Source organism: Lichenostomus cassidix, chromosome 1Aa, assembly GCF_008360975.1.
Source record: "Lichenostomus cassidix isolate B80296 chromosome 1Aa, HeHo_3.0, whole genome shotgun sequence".
Lineage (NCBI taxonomy): Eukaryota > Metazoa > Chordata > Aves > Passeriformes > Meliphagidae > Lichenostomus > Lichenostomus cassidix.
The window spans coordinates 49,211,075-49,234,463 of record NC_139480.1 but is presented as its reverse complement, the minus strand read 5'-3'; the positions used below and the strand labels follow the sequence as shown (position 1 = coordinate 49,234,463).

The 23,389-nt window shown below is 56.1% G+C and overlaps 1 protein-coding gene across 2 annotated transcripts; it reads left to right on the top strand.

The window, feature by feature from the left end:
* The first annotated feature begins 1,150 nt into the window (after positions 1–1,150).
* Positions 1,151–22,450, top strand: TRIOBP (TRIO and F-actin binding protein). 2 transcript variants are annotated; one of them, XM_085048789.1, is made up of 19 exons: positions 1,151–1,337; positions 2,670–2,803; positions 4,354–4,794; positions 5,565–5,697; positions 6,072–7,049; positions 7,321–7,416; positions 12,645–12,701; positions 13,057–13,125; positions 13,528–13,617; positions 14,219–14,328; positions 14,765–15,320; positions 15,916–16,026; positions 18,018–18,165; positions 18,404–18,515; positions 18,992–19,151; positions 19,466–19,579; positions 19,880–19,966; positions 20,810–20,967; positions 21,642–22,450. In XM_085048789.1, exons 1-18 carry the CDS (start codon positions 1,224–1,226, stop codon positions 20,963–20,965), a joined length of 3,666 nt encoding a protein of 1,221 aa, XP_084904915.1. In that variant the 5' UTR covers positions 1,151–1,223; the 3' UTR covers positions 20,966–20,967; positions 21,642–22,450. The 2 variants fall into 2 exon arrangements, with proteins under 2 accessions (XP_084904915.1, XP_084904916.1); XM_085048790.1 differs by lacking the exon at positions 7,321–7,416 and having other exon boundaries at positions 1,155–1,337.
* The last annotated feature ends 939 nt before the right edge of the window (positions 22,451–23,389 follow it).

Genomic DNA, 23,389 nt, shown 5'->3' with positions numbered 1-23,389 from the left:
CTCGGCGGGCGGCGAGGTGCTGGGAGCCGTGGGGAGCTGAGGTACTGGGGGCACCGGGAGGCACTGGGAGCACTGAGCACGGCATGCGTGCATGCCAGAGGCTCTGGGATCACGGCATCATCCCGGCAGTAGGCCTCAAGGGATGTGGGGAGCAATGATTTGCCCATCAGGCAGTGGGGTTACAGGGGCTCCAGCCAAGGGTGGCAGTCCGTGGGCAGCGATGTTGGCGTGTTTCGTGCTGCACCCCTGGCAGGGGAGTGCTTAGGCTCCTGTCTAGCGTTTCGTGTGAACAAGTCAAGAAAACATGCCCCATTCTGAGGAGGGATGCTGCGAGGCTGGCACTAGTGCAACTTGCTGTACAGAAAATGAGTGCACTGACAAACAAAAATTATAGCTTGGGTTTTGACATTGGCGTTTGGCCTTGGTTGTTTTGGGGAGCAGCCATAGCCTTGATCAGCTGCTCTGACTCGAGTGTCCGTGTTTAGGGCACCAGTGGCATGTTCACATCTCGGATGCTGGTCTGATTTCCTGTCCTTCTGCTGGTGTCTCCTCCGGGTAAATTAGGCAGAGCCCTCCCAGCTCAGGTCACATCCTCAAATCGGAGGACTCACTCTCAAACCCTGCAAGACAGAGGAGGTGGTGGTGGGCAGGATACTTGCAAGAAAACAAGCAGATGTGTGGATCCCAGCTGTTGTGCTAGCAATGCTTTTTGCCCTTACAGTTTTGTAATCGGCTGTCCTTCAGGTCTCAAAATTTTAGTAGGATTGTAAGTTTAGGAAGGGTCTCAGTGGGTTTCCAAATTTCCCAAGCTGCTTAGATCCATCCCTTTATGAGCAACATAATTAATAAGAAAGGTTTATTTTTGTGCCTTTTAAGAGAGGAAGAAAATTTCCATCAAACAAAAAAGCAGGACATGCGCATCACTCCCTCTGTTTGCAAGGACTCCCAATATGGGGGATGTCAGCAGTTGTTTCAGGGTGCAGTGCCCCCTTCTAAAAGAGGTCCCTGATAGAGCACACTCTTTTATTACCTATTTATTTGGATCACCTTGTACCTGGGTTCCCTTTGATTCCAGTATTGACAGTTGGGAGCAGCAAACTTCAATCCGGGAATAACATTCCTGCTTCCACAGCTTCTTCTGCTGCTGTTCCTTCCTCCTTTTTCTCCTGGCTGGCCCCTTCCAGTAGCCCATCAGCCAAAGATCTTCGTCCCTGCCATGCACAATGTCTGGTTCAGTGGATGACGTGCCTTGCATGAACTTTGAAGCCAACATATTTGCAAACAGCCTGTGCCAGCACTGTTTCCGAGCCGCAGGGGCTCACCAGCATGCTATCCAGGTGAGCTCCTCCATCCCACCTGGAGGCTATGGATACTTCATTAAGGGCTCCTTTGTTCTATACTTCGACTCCACCTGCCTTTGTAGAGATGGAAATCCCTAGGAAAAGGCTCAGCCAGGACTTCTAGATGTCTTGTGGGGGGGAAAGCTGCATGGGCAGAGAGTTTTTCCAGGCATAGGAATCCTTAATTTAACTGTGCCCAGACCAAAGCTGGGAGCCAGGCTTAGCAGGGAAGTGCTGGACACTGGATACAAGGGGCTTGATAGGTCCTGGAAAGAAAAGCAAGGGTGTCACACAGATGCAAAGCTACAAGGAGGGAGTTGGAGACTGGCAGAGCAGAGACCCACCCTGCATTAATCTCTGCTTGATGCTTGCTCTCATTCACAGCTTTGCCTCACCTTAAATATGGTCCTGGTCGATTCACTGTGGCCTCGACTGTTGGCTTGGGGCCAGGGCTCAGTCCTGTCCCTGGGGCAGCTTCAGCAAGCTGTTCCCAGAGAGGAAGGCAGGAGAGGGATAGATCTCATGGGGTTTTGGGCTCCAGATACCTCGACCCAAGGCGATCCTTAGGGACAGGGCTGGACGCACAAGCTACTTGGCTGTCTCAGGCCAGGCGACAGCTGGTTTCATGTTCACGGAGGGTTTCGTGTTGTTTGACGTCCTCCAGGAGCGACTGGCCAGGCATGATGAAATAGTAATGAGCCTCCCTCTCTCTTTCTCGCCCTCTCCCCCTCTCCTCCTGGCCTTGGGCCCTCTAAGGTTACCTCAGCCCTTCACCCTCGATCTGCTCAGAGCTGTCACCTCTGAGCGAATCCCGGTGCGGGCGAGACGCTGGAGGGAAGGCGGTGCAGACAGCGGGCTCCCCGGAGCCTCCCGCACTGCTGCTCATAAGCCCCGCAGGTAACAGGGGCCAGGGAGGATGCTGAGACGCCTGCAAGCCCTGACAGAGAGAGGCAGAGGCTGGGACTACAGCCTTTTCTGCAAAAATCTTCTTTCCTCTTGGCTCCATTGCCTCTCCCTGAGCTATCCTGCTGGTGAGAGAGAGCAGCTACCAGCAGCATCCGTGCCAACATGGGGGGGCAGTTTCCCTGAGCCCTCATGCACACATGTGGTCTCTGGGATGTCTGCAGCATTCAGCATCAAATAGGGTGTGCTGAGCCTCTCTGGCCTCTTGACGTAGGAGAAAAACCTCAACGGTGGGCTGGGAGAGATATCAAGAGCCCTGGAGGCCAGACTGCTCTCGGAGGAGGTAGAAGAAGCAGGCATTTCCAAGTGCCTTCACCCTGATCCTTGGCACGCTGACAGCACCGTTGCACCCCTTCTTCCTCGCAGGAGCATGCCACGGAGCTCACGGGGCGCGATGCCTGCAGCGACACAGCCCCAGGAGAGCCCTGGGACTCCCTCCATATTTTAGCCCCACAGTGTGAGGTATTCGTGTGCGTGGGCCCGGCGGAGGGCACGGAGTGGTGAGTACCAGCCGGGAGCCCTGCTGCTCCAGCGAGCCCCTCGGTGGGAAGAGTGGAGGAGGGGGAGCGGGAAGCCAAGCAGGGGGAAATCAGATGCCTTTTTCCCGATGCTCTGCACTCTGGTGCCTGGGAAAAAGGACTGACAACCCCCATGCCATGCCCTCTAACCGTTCCTCTGGGCTGTCCCAGGAGAGGTCAGGGGGACCCTGAAAGAGTCTCCTTCATCCTCACTCCCTCCAGAGCAAGGCTGGTGGTCCCAGGATGGGCTCTGCCAGCCACTGCCCGTCCAATAGAGGTCCAATAGAGAGTGAGTCAGTGTGGCTTGGGCTGCCAGTGCTGTCACTCGCCCCTGAGCTCTGCGGGCTGTGCTGACCACCAGCTGTCCTCTCTCCCTGCCCCACAGCTGGCACGAGAGCAGGCGATATCCCCCACTCAGCCCCGGAGCTGAGGGTGAGCACAGAGAAACTGGCACCGACCCCAGCGCCTGTGCCGAAGCCAACTCCACGCTTGCCAGGGTGAGATGGGGATCTCTTGTGGTTTGGGTTATTTTGGTCTCTCCAGCTCCCTTGGCCCTTCAGTGCCACTTTTGCTGGGCCCGTTCAGCAGGTTCCTGGGCACACAGACACATTGAATTTGACCCTCTGGCTCTCCTGCTGTGGGCAGATGGAAGAAGAAGCCCATCATGTGCAGGGATTTGATGATCCTTATGAGTCCCTTAAAACTTGAGATATCCTATGATTCTAAGGTTCTGAGATGCAAGGGGGGATCATACGAGACTCTTAGTCCCCACAAAGGTGACTCTCCCAGTGAAGAGCTCATGAGATTTGCTCTTGGATTCTCCCATGTGGACTTTTCCAATGTTGTTTCTTGCCATTATTGGTCTGGGGTCAGCTTATACTCACACAGCTCCTCTTCTAGTTCCTTTTTACCAGCAGCTTTGTGCTGTAAGTTTTCATACATACTCTTACCTCCTTCCAGCCCACAAAAGCTACTAGTCTCCATTGCAGAGATCTGCCCTGTCTTGTTTCCCAGGAAGGGGAGATGACCCGGTTGTGGGACAACACTTTGGGATCGGGCAAACGGGACATGATGAGCTACTTGGGCCATAAGGAGGAGGTGCGGTCACGAGCCCCACAGGCAGACAGACCCAGGTGGGCTCAGCCTGTTCCCTCTGGATCCTGGGTGAGAACAGAAGCCCAGGGCTTTACGAAAGAAATCTGTCCACTGAGAGCAGGTATTCTTGGTTTGCTCCTGTGTGAGATCCTGGTTCTGGTTTGCTTTCCACCCAGGGGTCTCTGAGGTTCACAACAGACCTCTATTTAGATTTAGCATCTTTTCATCTAATTCTGGTCCCAGGAAGTGTTCAACACATCCACGGGCACTGTGTGAGAGTCCATCTGTGTGTGTGCTGACCACAAAGTGTGGGTGCCTCGGTTGTTCTCTATCTGCACGGTTTGGCATGCCCTCGGCTCGCAGTGCTGTGTTCCAGTGCTCCCACCCTGCCTCGAGGGAGTCTGGGTTTTATCTCTGCCCTCCTGGACCATTTCTAGCTCTCCTCCGAAGACCTGCTTTGCCGTGGACGTGGTGGCATCCCGCGTCGCTCGCGCCTCCCCCAGTAACGGCCTTCTCCCCGTCCCAGAGCGCCGTCCCGCCAGCCAGAAGCCCGAGGAGAGCTGGCCAAAGCACCGAAAAACTGACCCTCCCTGGCCATCCACCCTGCCACGTGCCCCAGCTGGCTCCCCTCCGGCCTGCAGTGACCTGCTGGGTGGCAGTGGGCACCTCTCTGGCCCACGGGCTCGGGAGCCCCACGGGCGCTCCGGCGGTGGGGGCGCGGAGGGGCGGCACGGGCTGGAGAGGCAGGAGTACACGGTGCTGGCAGACCTGCCCAAGCCCAAGCGCCTCAGCCAGCGGGACGCTGCTGACCGCTATGGTTCCCGAACACTCAGCCCCGGCCGAGTGGAGGTGGAGAGGATATTTGGATGCGAACGCAGGTGAGAAGCAGCGGGACTCCACTGAGGTCAGAGGCGGGGGATTGCCCCTCTGGGCTGTTGGGGGGCCCCACCTCTGAATCGTCGTGCTTCGGGGGAAGGCAGGGCTAGATGGCAGAGCTCAGCTTTCAGCTGTGCTTAAGTTTCCCTCAAAGGAAGGGTTGGGTTTAGGTTCAGAGCCTCCCAAGATGGGGAGCCTCCTCCGTTGAGGCAGAGGAGCAGCTGAGGCTGTTGGAAAGGTGGTGCTAAGCTGCACTGCTGGGAGGGAGCAGTCACCTTCCTCATCCTCACAGCCACCTGGAAGCTGCAGGATGTGCTGCAAAGTGGGGCTCCCCACAGAAAAGGGGAAGGAAAGAGGTGTTCCCCAATCCCAGCATCAATGCTCCCCAGGGATTCCGCATTCTCTGTAGGAGACACTCAGGAAATTATGGGGAATGCCAAAAAGTACCCAGTAGCTGTTTAGGCTTTAGCTGGAGAAGCAAGAGCAGCTCCAGCATTGGTGGTGCAGGGCAGGAGGGGACATAAAGAGGGACCTGGGAAGTATCCTGGGCAAGAGGGTGGGATGTAAAAATGGAGGGAAACTTGAGGAATTGTGTGAAGAAGACATGGGTGTGAAAGCTGAGGTTGTTGATGGGGAAGGGAGAGGCTATAGTGCACACAGTGTCTGGGCAGGTGGAGGTCTGTGGGGTCAGGCTGAGGTGGAGCAGGGTTTGCAGGGGCTCTGCTTCCAAGCTGAGCAGGGTGGCAGCTGGAGCAACTGTGTGTGCCCACAGGAAATCAGAGACGCTGGAGGCCTTCCAGGCTCTGGAGGAGGGCCGTGTGGACCGGCTTGATGGCAAGACACCAGTGCCACCCAGCAAAGGCCACCTAACTCGGAGGCGGTCCAGTCCCAGCCTGCCCAGGGAGGTGAGGCTTGGCTGCACTTCAGGACCTCATCCCAACTCTCCAAGCTGAGTTGCTTTTTCCCACCACATTTTCCCCTATTTCTGCCATGTGCTTCTCTCTTTAATTTCCCTTCTCCCTCTTCCCTCAAATCCCAGCTCTCCCTCTGTCATGGACTGAGACCCTTGCCTCTTAAATTGCAGCAGCCCTTTATCACCCTTTGGATGCAAGTGGCTTCTTTCTCTACACTATGGGCTGGCTCCATGCACAGGAATGCGGCTGCTCTCTGGGGAGCCATTTAACCAAATCACCTGCCAGCCCTAATCCTATTTTATTCTGCTCATTGGCAGTTTGTTTTTTTTAAGAGGACTCTCTGCTCTCTCTCCCCTGTGACCCAGGGACAGCGAGTCTCCTGGCAGCTCGAGCAGCGCAGCAGAGACCCCAAGGAGCCCCGGCGTTCCCCCAGCCCGGCTCGGCACCCCGAGAAGTCCAGCAGGAACCGGGGGGACTCCCCACGCCCTGCCAGCCCTGCCTGGCTGCTGGAGAGAGGCAGCCGGAGCCCACGCTCTGTAAGCCCAGCCCGCAGGTTGGAGAGGAGGGCAGGGGAGCCAGTGAACCCTCCCTGTCGCACTGAGAAAAGCTGGAGGAGCCAAGGGGAGCCTGCCCGCCCCCCAAACTTGGAGAGGGGCCGAGCCACCTGGCAAGCAGGGGGTATACGGCAAGCACAGGAGAAGAAGAGCCGAGGAGATTCCCTGCACCCCACAAGTGCTGGGAAGGGCTCAGCTAGCAGCAGGCTGAGCAGGGCAGGGCCACCGCCACGGGCTCTCAGTCCTGGGAGACGTACAGACAGCACAAGGAAAAGCCAAAAGGAGATCTCCCCTCCCAGCTTGGTGCGGGGGGCAGAGAGGCAGCGAGTGAAGCCGGGGGAGCTGCTGCACCATGCGAGTCCCAGGAAGCCATCTGAATGCAGCTGGCAGAGCCTCCGGGAAAAGCTGACATCCTCCCAACCTGGAAAGGGCACCAGCAATGACTGGAAAGGCCGAGGCAAACCCCTGCGCCCCATGAGCCCAACACGACCCCTGGAGCAGGACTGGAGGGGCCGGGGAGATGCCCACCAAGCACAGGGGTGGGAGAAGGACTGGAAGCGCCAAGAGATGCCCCTGTGCCATGCGGATGTGATGCGCCAGCTGGAAAGGGACTGGAAAAACCCTGCTAGATGTCTGGGATTACGGCCAGATGACAGCTGGAAAAGGCCTGAGAGTCCAGTACAGCATCTGGAGGAGGAATGGAAGGGTCCTGAGCACACCCAAGATGCACACAACCCTGAGAAGCCATTGGAAAATGACTGGGGGAGCAAGAGTCTTCTCATTTACCATGTGAGTAGGGCAGGAGCCAGAGGTGATGGGGACCCTGTGAGGAATAAAACTGGCAAGCATAGGCTGGGTGGGTCCCCTGGGTTGCAATTCTGTGTGCCCCAATTCCCTGGGATCCTCTGGCTGTCCAGGGAAACTGTGCTGCCTGCCTGGCAGTGGGAGGAGGGAAGATGATTTCTTCCCTGGCCCATCCCAGGAGACAGATGCTCGGATCTGGGAAACTGAGGTGAGGACTAAACCCCAATGGCTTCAGCTCCTGCTTTCTCCCCCGCAGCCGCAGCTGGGTGGAAGCACCTTCCCACCACAAAGCAGCACCAGCTCCTTGGGAAGCCCACAGCCATATTTGAATGCCAGTGAGAAGCGCAACAAGGTAGGGGCCAGGCCCTGGGAATTGTGAGGAAGGGCAGCTGCCCTTCACTGGGGGTCGCTGTGGGCAGGACCTAGGTCTCCAGCACCTGACCTGATCAGGCTCAGCATGGTGCTGCCTTCCCATGATGTCCTGGTGGCCATGATCACTCTACTTTGTCCTTCACCCATTTCTCCTGTGGGGAAAATGAGGCACAGAGCCTTTTTATAAAGCCAGAGGTGGGCAAACAGTAGACCTGGGGCTAAAATCTCAGCACGATTGCTTTCCTTTGCTTTATTATTGGCCAGTGCTATGATGGCGTAGAAGATTTTACATGGACGAAGTGGAATTTAGTGACGTGAAAGAAAATACAGTGACTTGTGTTTGCCGTCCTGCAATGCCAGAAATGGCACTGCAGCAGCTTTGGAGGGCTGCAGAAAGTGTCCTGGGAGCCTCCGTAGCTGGCAGCTGCACACAAGTTCCTGCCTCTGTCCCCCTCTGTGCACATCAGTCATCTGGGCCAGGTTGTCCTCTGCCAGGACCTGGCTTTGTGCTTTACACAAGGACAAACTGCAGCCAGGAAAGACGCTGTCAAAGGCCTCTGAAACTTGAAACGGGTGACATTCTTTCCCTCACCTCCCTGCATCAGGCCAGAGAGGAGCCCAAAGCCCTGAACTCACGCAGTAAAACTGGGCCAGATCACCCCACCTGTGCCAGGTTTGTCCAGCACTGAGCTCTGTCACCTTCCTTTTGCCTTGCAGCAAGAAGCATCACCTCGGTGTGATTGCACAGTAGAGCCTGGCATTTCGTGATGTGCAGCCCCTCACCCCTCTTCCTTTGGGACCCTCTCTAGCAATTCCCTTTCCTGAGGCCAGCTGGCACGGCTTTCCAGGGGCACCAGGAGCCTCCCCATGACCTCCTACCACCCCTGACAAGAGCCCAGAGAGATTCAGTTGTTGGGTCGCCGGATAAAACCGAGCAGCCCCAGGAGCCAAGGCGAGGACTCCATTGTGTGCACTGCTGAAAATCCCTGCCTGCGAAAAACCCCAGTCCGAGAGCAAACCCTGCCAGGGTAAGGGCTGAGCTCTCCGCAGTTCCTTCCCGGGGCAGCAGCGGTGAAGCCCCGGGAGGGACGGGCTTCAGCGGGGCGGGAAGGGGACACTGCTGAGCCCCAGCATCGCCCCCGTCCCGTCCCAGGGCCGCCGCCCCTTTCCGTGCGGACCGGCGGCCTCGCCCGCCCCGGCGGCTCCATTGGCTGCGGGCGGCCGGGGCGGTGGCGGCGGCTGCCATTGGCCTGCCCGGGTCCTCCCAGGAAGTTCTGGGGGGAGGAAAGAAAAGTTTTTTTGGGGTGGTTTTCCTTTTCCCCTCTCCTTTTCCTTTTTTTTTTTTTTTTTTCCCTTTGAAAAAAAAAAGGGCAGAGGCGCGCAGGGAGCGCGGGGCGGGCGGCGGAGCGGGCATGGTGGGGCCGCGGAAGCCGCCCGGGCGCTGAAGCTGCCCCGCCGCCCTGGCTGCCAGCGCCCGGCCCCGCCGCGACCCCGGCCCCGGCCCCGGTCCCGCCGCCGGCCGCGGAGCCCCCGCCATGACGGTGAGTCGCGATTTGGGGTCCGGGGCTGCTTGGCGGGCGGTGGTCGCGGGGGCTCCTGGCCCGGGGGACGGCCTGGGGCTGGGAGGGGAGGGGGGACCCCAGCTGTCAGCCGCCGCCTCCCGGGGTCCCTCCTCTCAGGGGTCCCTCCGCTCCGGGGGTCTCTGGCGCCGTCGCTTTCCAGGGGACTCGGGACTCCAGGCTGTGGCGGTTCCTCCTTGGCGCCCTTCCCCATCACCGCCGGGGTCTCCCCAGGGATCCCCGTGGCCGCTTTGGCCCCGCTGGGCACCACCCCATCCCGATAAGCGTGAGCGTGGACCGGGCTGAGGCCAGGCCAGCTCAGCGCACCGATGACCGCAGTCGGATGCGAAATCCGTGGCCCCCCGGGCGTGGGGAGCTCCTGCTCCCGGTGGGAAACAGATGCGGTTTGGGGAGGGAGCATCCCACCCCTGGGGCGAGCCTTCCTTGGCACAGGCGGCTGCCGGGGCAATGGAGGTGACAGGCTGGGCTGTGGCCGCCGGCGTTTCGCACGGGGGCGTTGGGAAAGGGAGAGCTAGTCGCCCGCTGGCTCTTCTTCCTGCACGTGTGGGTTCGGGAGCTGCATGTGTGCTCCAGCCTGGGAGTGATTTTGCTTTCGCCAAACTGAGCTGGAGCGGTTTTGCTTTGTGTTTCGGGCTGGGGCCCACGCCTTGTGAAGCGGGTTCCCTTTTTAGAGGAGAGGAGACATTGTTCTTTCCGGGAGGCTTGAGAGCCCCTTGCACCATCTCCCGGAGGTGGGAGGAAGCAGTGCCTGCAGTCCTGAGGAGCTTTTGGGAAAGCAGGAGGCATGATGATGACAGAGGCTGCTCGTGAAAGGACACACCTGACCATCCTGAGTTTTCTCAGCCTTCCACAGCCTCTTCTCCTCCACTTCTCCATCCTGGCGCCTCAGTACCACCCAGGAGCCATTCCTTTGCTCCCACCCTGTCCCTTTTCCTTCTTTGGTGTTTACATTCTTGGGATACTTACAGACTGTTATCACCTTCCCTGTAGCCCTTCTTCAACCAGAGCAGGCAGCTGCCGCTCCTTAACCTGCTGTTGCAAGCCAGTCTTTCCAGCTGTCACCTATGTCCCCAGCTGCCGACACCCCCTCCAGTGCCTCTACCTGGCCAGCTGTGGGGCTGAACATAAAACTCTGATGGGTATGGATGCAACTGGGCAAAATCACTGCTGCCATCTGCAGCCCCAGGCTGCAGGGCCATGCATTTTGCCGGGGGTGCATCCTGCCACATCATTGCATCTCCGGATCTCTCCCAGCAGCTCGGCTTTCCTGGATGTTTCCTCCTCCCACTGCTGGGCCATTTCCTCTGGATGAGGGGTTCTGTTTGAACCCCTCGCTCTTCTCTGACAATATCCTGAGCTTTTTTGCTGGGTGAGGAAACTGGATTTGGTTTTGTGTGGGAGGGAATAAAAGTGGTTTTAAGCACTCTGTGTATCAACTGAGGCCCCGACTTATGGTATTGACCCTGCTATGACAGGAATAGTTCAAAGACAATTCTATAGAGCTGCAGCTCTGTGTCTAGGGCTGGCAGGGAAAGTAGAAACCCTGTATACTTTGCCTGCTTGGGAGAAACCCTCCAGGGAGATTTTCTGGCCCCAGCACTGCACTGGGGGCAGCAGTTCTGGCAGGATGTCGTGGCAGTTTTCCCAGCAGCATGCATCCCGTTAATATTAATTGTTTTGGCACCTAATGCTTTGGGATTGTAAATCCTCAATAAGATGAGACCCAGCTGATCTGTACAACAGCCCCAGCTAGGATTCCTTTCACTCCTTCTCTGCCTATATTGTTTTTCTGCCTCCATGGAGCCTGCCCATCTTTCTCTCTTCTGTTGAGCGCACGTGCGTCCCGGGAGGGGGGAGGTTGGACTTTGATGTTTTGTCTCCTTTCCTTCCCTCTTGCTACTCTGAATTCAGAGCTGGAGCTTAAGTCACCCGACTGGAAGGAATAACGGGGAAAAGGGTGGAGCTGCTGCCACGGAGAAAGAATTAATTTTTGGGGTGCTTTCTCAGGGCAGCAGTGGAGCCACCAGAGCATCTGGGTCGGTGGGGATGCATAAATCCCCCTCGTCTTCTAGCCACCAGCAGTGCATGTCACCTCAGCAGGTAGTGAGATTTGGGGGCCCCTGATGCCCTTTTGCTCTGGTTTCCCTCCCTTCCCAGGGAGCTCCAGGGCTGCCGGATGCTTCTGGCCAGGCCTAAAGCTGTAGCAGGAGGTGACTCCCCTTGGCAGGACTCCTTGCTCCTGCTCAAACCAGCAGCCAGAACGCCAGGGTGGGCCAGCCAGCACATACTCGGCTCTTGCTGACCCATAACCTTGGGTGTAACCCACGAGCAGCAGCTCAGGGAGATGAAAGCAGGGATTGGCTTTGCCTGGCTGTACAGCCAGGGAGCTGGGCTTGTGGGGCTGCTGTGGTTGGCCACTGGGATTGTGCAGGGGATGTGGAGTGGCCATCGGCTTGCTGAGCCACCTCCTTCTCACCAGCTCCATCTCAGCTGGTGGTTGTGACTCGTGGGGACTGCTGGTGGCTTCCATGGGACTGGCTGGGCTGGTGCTGGACCTCTGGGAGGTGCGGCTCCAGCACTGTCTCTTCTCCAGCATTGTCCCTGCCTGGTTCAGCTGCAGAAGAAGGAGCAGGTTGGCAAACTGACTTTCCTTGGAAAAGAGGCGTTTGACTGAATTCTTTGATGGTGCAATTTCCCGGAAGCCAGCAGGGTTGGGAGGAGGGACCAGCTCAAGCCTGTTTGGCTGAGGGCAAAGCCAGGGAGAGAGGTTCTCCTGAGTCAGCTCTCTGGTGCTCCACCTTGGGAAGAAGATAAACTGGTTGGGATGCTGCACCAGCGACATGAGGTTAGGAGGCAGAAAGTGCGGGGAAACTTCTTTGTGGCACAGGGTGATCTGGGTGAAATTCCCTTCATCCTTATCTTCTGTAGCTGTGGCTGGGCAGAGGGCAGGCTGTGTAGTGGGAGGGAGCAGAAAGAGCTGGGTAAGAGAAAAATCCTCAGAATCTCAGAGCGGGTTGAACCTTGGAGGGAGAAGGGAGAGGATCAAGCACTGACTTCATCTCTACCCTGAGGCACATGGTTTAAAGGCAACGTGTTTTCACAGCTGTTGAATTGCCTTCTGTAGGTTTTTGGTGAGGGCTGAGCTACTCGTGTCTTTAATAAATGATTGGTGTTGAAGTTACCAGAGGGACATAGCTCTGGGGCACGGACAGCAAGGGCTGGGACAAGGCGTGTCTGCTTCTTTGTGGCTTTGCTTCCATCTCTGAGGCAAGCCCCATTGGTGGTGGTGGAGCACTCCCTTCTGCCCGCTCTCCTTGTCCCTGCCTCCCCCTCTCTGAATAAATACCTCTGAGGCACCTTGTGGAAACCTCTCAACCGCATATTTTCCTTTTTTTTTTTTTTTTAAACCTCTTCCCTTATCTCCTGCTTCCTCTTACAGAAATAACTGCCTGTTGCTTAGAGCTATGCCCAGTTCTCCTTTGCCATAGGGTCTTATACCTCCATTAGTTTCCTAAAAGGCTATTCCTATTGTTCTTCTGCCATTGGGGGCTCACCTTCCACCCCCTGGCATGGAAAGCCCTTTTGTGGGTCACTTCAAGACAGTAATTCTCCATTTTGTCCTTTCCAGCCTGATCTTCTCAATTTCAAGAAGGGATGGATGTCCATCCTGGACGAGCCGGGAGAGGTAAGCCTGAGATGAGAGTCTGCCTCTTCCCCTATCCCCTGCTGCTAGAGATCCCCAGTGAGCCAGCTGATTTCCTTCTTCCTTGCTCACTGAGGTTTCTCCTGCTGGGAAGGGCAGTGGGAAACCTTTGGTGGAGGTGCCTCACTCTTTGTGTGGACACAAAGGTTCATGGAGTGCCTCTCTCCCAGCTGAGGGTCACGAGAGGGATCTGGGAGGGACATGGAGGAGGGGGAAGAGAAGGCCAAGAGGTCGTAGTGCAGAGCGTCCCTCCCTGTTCCTACGCTTTCCCTGGTAACTGCCTATCCATTTCCCTCCTGTCTTTTCCCTTCCCTCCCCCTGCCTGATGCGCCTGCAGTGGAAGAAACATTGGTTCGTGCTGACCGACTCGAGCCTGAGGTATTACCGGGACTCGAACGCGGAGGAGGTAAGCATGGCCAGCCTTTCACCAGCCCTTTCTTCCTTCCTGGCCAGCGGGGAGAGGAGCACAGCCCTGGCATGACCAGGGTGCTCCAGGGACAAGTGACAGCACCATGTCATCCTGAAGGACACCAGAGGTGCCAAGCTGCTCTTTGCCAAGGGGTGACGAAGAGGATGAAGGCAGGGTGGCCAAGTCTTGGTGGGGACTGTTGGTGGGAGGTGAGGAGAAGGGCTGGTCCTGCAGCTGGGCATCTGTGACACTCTCCAGCCATGCTGCTATGGGTTAGAAGAGGCCATGCTGTGCTGGGGAGCTGAGCCTGGCTCCCAGGGAGCTGTGGGGTGAAGGCAGAGGTGGCATTTTTCAAAGGTGGCTGAGCACTGATGTCCCAGTGGGTGGCTGTGCTTGCAGGCTGATGACCTTGACGGGGAAATCGACCTCCGTTCCTGCACGGATGTGACGGAGTTTGCAGTGCAGCGCAACTACGGCTTCCAGATACACGTGAGTGTCCAGAGCAGCAGCACCAAGGGACACTGCCTGGGAATGTGTGCTCCCTCCCTCTGCCAAGATGCTGAGAGGCAATTCGTACAAGTCTTGTGCCAGCACGGTGGCCCAAGGTTGTTTATTTTGACACATGGGTGACACTGCTCTGGGACATTGGGGCTGCCTGCCTGCTAAGGAAGGAAGGAGGAGGAGGAGGCTTTGCAGGGCTGGCTGAAGGTCACGCTGGAGGCAGTCCAGGAGCCAAGCAAAATGCCAGGAGTGTCTAATTGACATGTTGGCCAAGGCAACTTTTCCACAGCTGCACAGGGGGAGTGGTGAGCACTGTAGATCCCCATGTAACCTGGCTGATCATGCTCTGAGTAACAACCTGTACCCTGAAGCTAGCCCCAGTACAGTCCTGTCCTTGGCTATTTGCTGTAGCAGCAGGAGGTGGCTGCTAAGGCAGCATGAGAAATGGTTTTTCTGTGGGTGTGCAGGGCTGGGCACTTCATGGTCTGGGTTTCCCTGTGCCCTGCTGCTCTACACCAGTGCTGGCACCTGACTCCCAGCTGCACTCTTGCTGGGTGCTGACAGGGCCTCTGTCACCTCCCTGCTGCAGACAAAGGATGCCGTCTTCACCCTGTCAGCGATGACCTCTGGCATCCGGCGCAACTGGATCGAGGCCCTGAGGAAGAATGTGCGTCCAGTCGGTGCTCCAGATGTCACCAAGTAAGAGCTGCCTGGTCCTGCTTGTCCTCTTCTCCCTTGCTGCCCCTGACAGACAGGGGCCAGGAAGGCCTCTCTGGAAATCTCACTGCTCCCAGATCTGCCCTGCCCTCTGCTTCTTCTGAAAATTGTTTAGTTACACCAGCTGGTTGACAGGGGTTGAGAACCTGGTGGCTTCCTTTCCTGTACCTGCTTTTTGCCTCACCACATCACTGGTTTCACCACCAGCATAGCTGGAAGCAGGGTGAATCCATGCCACCTGGAGGAGAAATCCATTTCCCCGAGGGATGGGATGCTACAGGCCCAGCTCTGTGCTCAGGGTGGGGTTTTGTAAGGCTGGGCTGAGAGAGGGTCTGAGCCTTGAGCAGCTGGCAGTGCCTCTGCTGGCATCCTTTCCCACATGGTGCCTCTCCTTCACCAGTTGCTGCTCTGCTTTCAGGCTCTCTGACTGTGACAAGGAGAACTTCCGTAACTGCGTTCCCCAGAAAGGCTCACTCCGGACGGAGGAGCAGCAGCGGCCAGGCTCGGGCTCCGAGGGGAACTCCAAGGGCACTCACTGGAAGGCGGATGGGCAGCACCATGCTTTTGACTACGTGGAGCTGTCTCCCTTGCCACAGGACCCTGGGAATCAGGGCTCCCTGCAGAGGACGAAAGGGAGCTTGAGGATCTCTGACCGAGCTCCCAAGTACGAGGAGCTGGAGCGGGATCTGGCCATCCGTTCGGAGGAGAGGCGGAAATGGTTCGAGAGCCCCGACGGCAGGGTCCCTAACAGTGATGGCCCAGCAGGAGACTCCTCCCGCAAGGCTGGGGAGCAGGACCTCCCCGCTCCTCCGCTTTCAGAGGACCAGAGGATTCGCCTGAATGAGGAGATAGAGAAGAAGTGGCTGGAGCTGGAGCGCCTGCCCTTGAAGGACTTGCGGCGGGTGCCCTTGACAGCGCTGCTGAACCAGAGCAAGGGCGGCCAGGGAGACACCAGTGAGGCGCTGAAAAAGGAGGTAAGAGCATCCCTCCTCTCTGAAACTGGAATTCTGGTGGCCCCTTAATGTGGTCCCTGGCAGCAGGAGGCTCTGCAGAAGAGCAAGGCAGAGGTGTGGGGAGATGTTTGTTCTTTCTGCCTCCTTGAGTGCATGGAAGCTTTTGCAACCCGGTAATGCTAGGCTAGAGGCCAGCTCTCACACACCTGCAGAGGGTTCCCAGACCGTATTTTGGTCCAGGATAATTTATTTGGTGGCACTGCTTGTGTGGAATCTATGTTTCCTGGGAGTACCTTCACAGCCTTTCTTCTTTGGCTATTCCCAAGCCTGCAAGCACTTCACCTGCCAGCCTTTGAAAGGAGCCATGCAGTGGTGGTTTCCTCCAGCATGGATCCACCTCTGAAAGCTGAGATGTCTCCTCCCTTCCTTACTAGCACTGACCAGGCTGCCTTTGGCAGCTTGGTGCCTTGGCAGGCTCCTGGGGAAGCAGATGTCTCCATTGGCCACGCATTGTCCTCCCCATCCCTAAGCCCAGGGTTTGGATGTGGCACATGGGTCAGGCCATGGCACTTTTCCACCCTTGGCTGAGACTCTTTCTCTCTCTTTCCCGGCACAGATCCAGTCACTGCAGGCACAGCTGGAGTCCTGCCGGGCCAGAAACGAGAGCCTTAGGGAGGCAGCAAAATCCCAGGGAGACAGCCATGTGCCCCGAGGGTACATCTCACAGGTGAGCAGGGTGCAGGACTTGGGCTGGGGTCACTCCCAGTACCAAACTGGGAAATGCTGGGACTCAGCTTATTGCTGAGCAGGTATTGCTAATCATTGGGTTGCTGTGGTGACCCTAACTGAGCGCATTTGTAATCAATGTTAATTACATACAGGCTGGAGCATGTTGCCTGGCCTTAAAGGGGCCAGGGTTATAAAGGGAGAGAAGGAGAATTCGGGGAGAGGGGCAGGATCTGTGCCTTGCTTTGCATATGGGCAGGATGCTGGCCTGGGCTGTGGGGTGAGCTGTCCCCCAGCTCAGCAGTGGGTCAGCAGCTTCCTGCTCAGCCTCTGGTCATTCCCTGCTGGCTTGCTGCTCACCACATGTGGCTCTTGCTAACCAGGGTTCCTGAGTGTCTTGTTAAAAGCAGTCAGTCAGTCAGTCCCTGGGGACAGCCCGAGCCCTGAAGGTCACTTTGACAGCACAGCCCATTCGTTTGCTGGGACAGCACGTGGGAGAGCCAGCAAAGCAGAATTTGCTCGTGCTTCAGCCTCTCACTTCTCTTTGTTTATTTATTTTGCTCTCTCATGGATTTATCCAAAGCAAGCGGGGTCACATCCCGCAGGGATTTCCTGTGGGGAGGCTGCTGCTGTACCACACAGTGGGGTTTTCAGGATGGGCCTTACATGCTGGAAGATACTGGGGCAGAGGGGGTTTGCAGGACAGGAAACTGGGGCTGCTGAAGTCTGTTGCAGAGGGTTGGCTGTACCTAGCACAGATAAAGAAACCCACAAGCCCAGCCCAGACACTTACCAGTCTCTGTGTTATCGTGATTTAATATTTACAGCTCACAGGCCTCTTTATGGTCAAAAAAAAAAGCAAAAGCAGTGGGGAGGAACTTCCTTATCTTCCTAATAACTTGGCTCAAAAAGCCAGCGTTTCACATCTGAGTCCAAACTTGGCCTTTCCCCGAAGGATTCACTCTCTCACAGTCTGCCAAGGGTTGCAGCTGGTCCGTGGACAGATCACCAAATTGATTCCTCACCTTTTGCCCTCCTTTGGTTGTTTTGTGAAGCTCCCCAGCTTCCCTCATCTCAGCAGAGAGGAGTAGCCAGGAAGGGCTGCATTCACCTAACGTGTTGCAGTGTCTTTTGTATGAGCCCTTGCCTTAGTGGGGAAGGAGTGGGATGGCAAGGGGCTGTTGAGGGATGTGATGACTTCCTAGCTCTCTGCTGATGTTCTTGAGGCCCAGGCTTTTAATAATAATGGTGTGGTTTGTTGGTGAACAAGTCCTTCCTGAGAGGCTCAGGGAGGTGCTGCCAGCATCTGGAGGGGGAGTGATGGCATAGCACCAAGGTGGGACCAAAGCTCTTTGCTTTGCTCTGACTTGAGTTAACCTCAGCTCGGCATAGAAGGAACCATCCCCTCAGAGCCATCAGAAAGGAGGGAGAGATATGTAAGGAGGATCTCTAACCATTAGGCTGTGAGGAGGGTTCTTTGGCAGGCTCCATCAGGCCACAGAACGGTGCAGGGTGTCACTTTTCAAGAGAGGAGGCTCGGTTTTCATAGATTCCAGGGGATGCTGCTTCATTTAAAAGGCAGATACTGAGATGCAGTTCCCACTGTCGATCTCTTCCAGGCAGGCAGTGCAGCCTGGTGTAGGATCAGGACTGTGTTGTCAGGCATGTTATTTCCAGCCTTTGGACCAAGAGGGATGTTCCTATCTTGCTGCTTTAGTTTTAAGATCCAGAGGAACATTCTTCCTCTGTAAAGTGCAAAGGGGGTTGTAAGATGTGTGTCCCTCTCAAATGGCTGTGTCCAGTGATTAAGGTGCCACCTCACTTTCAGAAGGCAAAGACCCTCCTGGGAAGTCGTCTCACTTCTTTCAAAACGTCTCTGGGCTTGGGTGAGGTTTGGAAAGGCAAACATCAGCCCAGCCAGGTGCCTGTCCTGTCCCAAGCCCTTCCTTCTTCCCTCCTGGTCTCTCACACCTCCTTTCCTCCTCACAACAGGAGGCCTGTGAGCGCAGCCTGGCTGAGATGGAGTCATCCCACCAGCAAGTGATGGAGGAGCTCCAGAGGCACCACCAGCGGGAGCTGGAGCGGCTGCGGCAGGAGAAGGAGAGGCTCCTGGCAGAGGAGGCAGCAGCAACAGCAGCAGGTAGGAGCAAACTCCAAGCTGTGGCCCTGCAGGATGCTTGGCAGGGCCTTGGCATCCTGGTGAGGATCCTGGAGTGTGGAGAAGGTGAGGGATACCCTGAGGGCAGAAGGGAAAGGAGGGGGAATATGAAAAGACAGATATGGGAACCTGCAGTGGCAAGAACTCAGCCAGTTCCCTGGTGTGGTTTCCCTGAAGCTGGCACAGCCTGATCCATATTTCTCATTGTCCCCCTCTGCAGCCATCGAGGCACTGAAGAAAGCCCACCGGGAGGAAATGAATAAGGAGCTGGGCAGGACACGGAGCTTCCAGCAATGCAGCTCACTCCCAGAAGCCCTCCAGAAGCAGCACCAGTAAGAAAGCACCTCTCTCCTTCCCCTTGTCCAATGATGCTGCCTTGTGCCACTGTCACCACACCCCATCTGCAGCTCTAGCCCTGAGCTTTTCCTCCTGCCACCTCCCCAGCTTGCTCCTCAGAGATAGTGAATGCTCAGTGGTGGCTCCCAGGGCTGCTGGAGCTGTAGGGCAGGGAGGTTTGTCCCCTGCTTGGCTCTTTTTCCCTATAGCACCTCCCTCTTCCCTATAGCTATTTCCCCTCTATTTTCTTTGTGGAAAGCTCCTCTATTTCTTCTGCATGGCTTGAAGCACCAAGAAGCACCATAGTCATGTGTGGGAATGTGGGAACTGAAGCTCTGGTTCACAGGGAGCATTGTTGTGTGCTAATGGGTGATGTGGGCAGAGGCTGGCCATGGCAGGGGGGAAGATGGTGCTGGTGGCTGGGAGCTGGCAAGAGTTTTGGGGCAGCAATGAGCCGGTGCCTCTTTGGCAGGTTGGATGTGGAGTCACTGAAGCGGGAACTGCAGGTGCTTTCTGAGCAGTATTCCCAAAAGTGCCTGGAAATTGGGGAGCTCACCCAGAAGGCAGAAGAGCGGGAGCAGATATTGGAGCGCTGTCAGCAGGAGGGGAAGGACCTCCTCCGGAAAAATCAGGCAAGAGAAGGGCTTCCCCTGCCAGCAGAGACTGGAGCATGTTCCTCCCTCACACAGCACAGCCCCTCTGTTAAAACTCCCCTATTTGTTCATATTTCTTCCCTTCTGAGATTTTATCTGAGAAAGAAAAATATCAAGAGGTAGAGGCTGTCTCAACTGTGGCGTTAAATATAGCAAGTGTGTTCTGCTGGCTGTAGATGCTGCCATTGCCTGTGGACAGTGGGTTACAACGTGGGCTGGCATGAAGATGGAACGGTCAGGACAGTAAGAGGTCAGTGCCATGGCTACTCTGACGCGTTTGGCTTTGCCTGCAGGAGCTGCAGACCCGCCTCTCCGATGAGATCGGGAAGCTGCGGAGCTTTATCTCATCGCGGGGCTCTGGGGACCGCGCTTCGCACAACAATGAGCGGAGTTCCTGCGAGCTGGAGGTACTGGGATATCCCCCTGGCTGCCCTGCTGCCTCCATCCCCACCCATCACAGGGGTCTTCTCCTCTCGATGGCCTTGGCTTGGAGCAGGTGGGAGGGTATGCCAAATGGAGCAATGGGAGCGGTGCAAGAAGCAGAACATGAGCCTCTCCTCCGCTGCTCTCAGGCTGCTTGCGCCGTTTCCTGCCCCAGCCCTCCTGGCCCTTCCTTCCTTTTCCCCGGCCGCGCTTGCGCCAGGCCCTGCCGGCCTTCCCGAGGCTCTTGAGTCACCTCTGGTTCCTCTCCCCCTTCTCTGGCCCAGGTGCTGCTGCGGGTGAAGGAGAATGAGCTCCAGTACGTGAAGAAGGAGGTGCAGTGCCTCCGGGAGGAGCTGCAGATGATGCAAAAGGTTGGTGTTTCCTCAGAGCCATTGGGAAAGCAGCAGGGCTGCATATCAGCAGTTTGACTGGGTTTGATGGGATGCTCAAGGTGAACCCTCTTGTCACCTGTGCTTTTGTCCTTGCTGACTGCAGAGCACATAGCAGCTCCAACAGCATGGACTGGCATAGACTTACCTTGTACAAGGGAAGAGTCACAGAGACTTAGCTGCTGGTTTCCCCAGATGTAGGCACACATAAGCATGGACGAGACAGGAGCCATTCTGCCTTGTGGGAAACCTGGATGAGGGCTGCCTGGCACTCTGCTTCCCCTAGTTGTCCCCTGTCTGAGTGGATGTGTTTCCTTGGGCACCGTTTCTGGGTGTGCTGCTCCCTCCACTGGCAGCATCCCTCGTCCAGAGGGATTTTCAAAAGCCCCTGCCAAAGGGGAACCTGAAAGAGGCTTGGGAATTCAGTGATGCTCCAGGAGTTTATAACTCACATAAGTTTTTTGCCATATAAGCAGCTGCTCTCTCAGTGGCTTGCATTCCTGGTGGGGTTTATTTTTCCCTTATGGTCGCCCCACATGCACACAAGCCATGGTAAAGCCCACATCACCTCCTCAACCTGATGCTGCAGATCCCTGCTGCTGTGGGACCAGTATCTCTGCCTTCCTTCCTGGCCCAGTGTTTGCAAAGTGATACCTCTATGCTCCTTTTCTGAATGGTTTCTGCATGGCCCAGATTGGGATGGACTTCAAACCTAGGACTAGCTCTCCCCTGCTAACCTCCTGGCTCTCCTGATGGGCTCACCTTGCTGCCACCCTCCCTAAAATCAGCCCTGAAACCTGCTGACCCCTCTCCCTCCCCTGGCAGGACAAGAGATTTGCCTCAGGGAAATACCAAGATGTCTATGCAGAGCTGAATCACATCAAGGTGCGCTCGGAGCGAGAGATCGAGCAGCTGAAGGAGCACCTGCGCCTGGCCATGGCAGCTCTGCAGGAGAAGGAGTCGCTGTGCAACAGCAAGTAACGGTGAGCACTGGGGATGCTGGGGTGTCCCCTGGGCTGTAGGTGGCTGAGACTGGCTGAAGCAGGGGTGTGGAAGCTGCCAGTTTCTCCTGCTCCACTCAGTTTTGAAACTTCAGGCTTAAACTCATCCTCCTCTGCTTCTCGCAGCCTCCTGGCCTGCACTCCTGACCCTCTTGTTGTCCCTGGTGTTCTCCCAAGGGCCCCAGCTCCCTTTTTATGGTGCTGCTCTTGATGCTCAACCAGGCTTCTTGTGGGAGCCAGGCAAATGCTGGCCTTCACCCCATGCTTGGGTGACAGCATGGGTAGTTATGCATTCCCTGTGTAGGTAATGTCTCTGCTCCCTTCACCTTTGAAGTGGTTTCCCTATCGCAGCACAGTAATTTTAGCATCAAAGCAGCCCCGACCAAACCCAGCCCTTCTCTCACGCCCACCTGCAGGCATCTCTGCCACAGATGGGGGCAGGAGCAGGGTGACAGGAGCAAAGGCATCCTGTTGTCCAAAGTTCTGCTTCTTGCTTGGATTGGGGTCACCCTGCTACACCAGCGCTTGCTGATGGGCGCTGAGATGAGTGGGTGTAGCAGGGCACCAGACAGCCATGTCCCCAGGGAGCTGAAGGGATGGCATTTCTGTGCTCACTGGAGTCTTTCTAAACCATTTCTGGTTTTGTCTCTCTCTAGGTCTGCTCTACGTTTGTTATCTGTTCTTGTTTTGTATTTGCTCCATTCCTCACTTGTGGGGAGAGGGAGGTTGAATCCCCATCTGTTATCACCTTGGCGAGGAATCCCACACACCCCTAACCTCCTCACTCCCCTCCCAAAGCTTTTTTGATGAACCCTTTTTGCCTGCATACCTGAGCACGTTGTTTGGACTGGCTCCTTACATGCACCTTCTTCAGGATTTTATATGTGAAAATTATATTTTATAGAGGAATTTTTCCCCCACGGAAAGGAGGGGAAGAGGAGGAGGAAAACTTTTACTACATCACCAGCATTTTTCTAACCTGAAAAAGAGAATCTGGTTTTTTTTCCCCCTTTCCTAGCCCCATTTCTCCTGGCCACACACAGCCACCTTTGGCACATATTCCCTCTCTTCCAAGTGTCTCCACGGTCCCCCTGGGATGCACGGCAAGGACCATGCTCCCCCTCCCCGTGCCACCCCCAGGGACCTGCGGAGAAGACATGCAAGCCATAGGAGGGAGCCGCCGGGGCAATCTGCCATGGATGTGCTTGCCTGAGACGTTTGAAAGAGGACACCTTGGCAAGAGTCCGCATGATCAAGCTCTCTCTGTGGCTGCCCTTTTGGCTCCTGCAAGAACCCGAGCTGGCAGGAGCCCAGAGCCATGGGGCTTCTCCTTTCTGGGGAAGAGGAGCTGTGAGGCTGCTACTGCACCCGCCCGAGCCAACCTCCCCAAGGTGGCAGCTGCTGCTGCTCCGCTGTGCCCTTCGACTTTTAACTTAATAAAATCTTCCCCTTTCGCTGAGAAAAACGTGTTCTTGCAGAGGAAGGTTTACCCTGTGGTGCTAATCCAGTGGTGAGGGGGGTGTATGTGTGTAATTTTTCAAGGTTTTGGGGTATAGTGGCCAGTTGCTTCCTTTCTTCAGGATTTGGTGAGTAAAAGCACCAAGAGCACTCCTGGCTCCTGGCCAGAGAGCAAGAGGAGCCTTGCAGTGCTGTTACCCAGCAGTTTGCTGCACCTTTGGGTCTGAGGGGGAAAATAATCTGCTTCATCACACTGCTCCCAAAATTCCATGTGGACCCTGATTTTCATAGAGGAAGAGCTGAGCCTGGGCTGCATTATTAAATCCAGTACTGGGAGGACACATGGCACTGCAAATTCCTGGCAGAGTAAAGAGTATGTAGAGATCCTGGGGAAATGAGAGGGATCTCAAACGCTTTCCTCCTCCTGTTGTTTGTGTGAAACATACTGCTTTTTTATCAGGATGGAGGACCTGGGGGTGACTACTCATTCAGCACCATCCCAGTGTAAACAGGAGCTGTTGTTCTACAGAGATGGTGCTGGCAATTATGGAAGAGACCTAATTGTGGACACGTGCTGGGGCTGGGGACAGCATCGGAAAAAGGGAAGGCAAAGGGGTCAAGGAGGATCCTGGGATGGAGGTGACAGATGTGTTGGCTGGGAAACTGGAGTACTGTGAGAGCTGGGGATGGAAGCAGGATGTAAGAATGTGGTGGCAGCCGGAATGAGGGGATTTAGGGTGGCACTCTTTTGATCAGCATGGGTCATTTTGCCATGGTATTGGCATCTCCTGGGGCAGGAGGGTGCAGGCTTGCCTTTCCCTCAGGAAGGGTAGCAGGGACTCCTTTCCCTAGGTAAGGCAAACCATTTTGTTAGTTGCAAATTCTGGTAAATTTGGGTTGCAGATTTTGGTCACGTGCACAAGGCCCTTGGGCAACCCAGAGGATG

Excerpts from the sequence above, each read along its gene's own strand:
- TRIOBP (XM_085048789.1), top strand. The coding sequence starts at position 1,224 with ATGTCTGGTTCAGTGGATGACGTGCCTTGCATGAACTTTGAAGCCAAC. Across the intron at positions 5,698-6,071 it reads GTCCCAGCCTGCCCAGGGAG|GGACAGCGAGTCTCCTGGCA; the intron begins GTGAGGCTTGGC and ends CCTGTGACCCAG. Across the intron at positions 18,516-18,991 it reads GCCCTCCAGAAGCAGCACCA|GTTGGATGTGGAGTCACTGA; the intron begins GTAAGAAAGCAC and ends CCTCTTTGGCAG.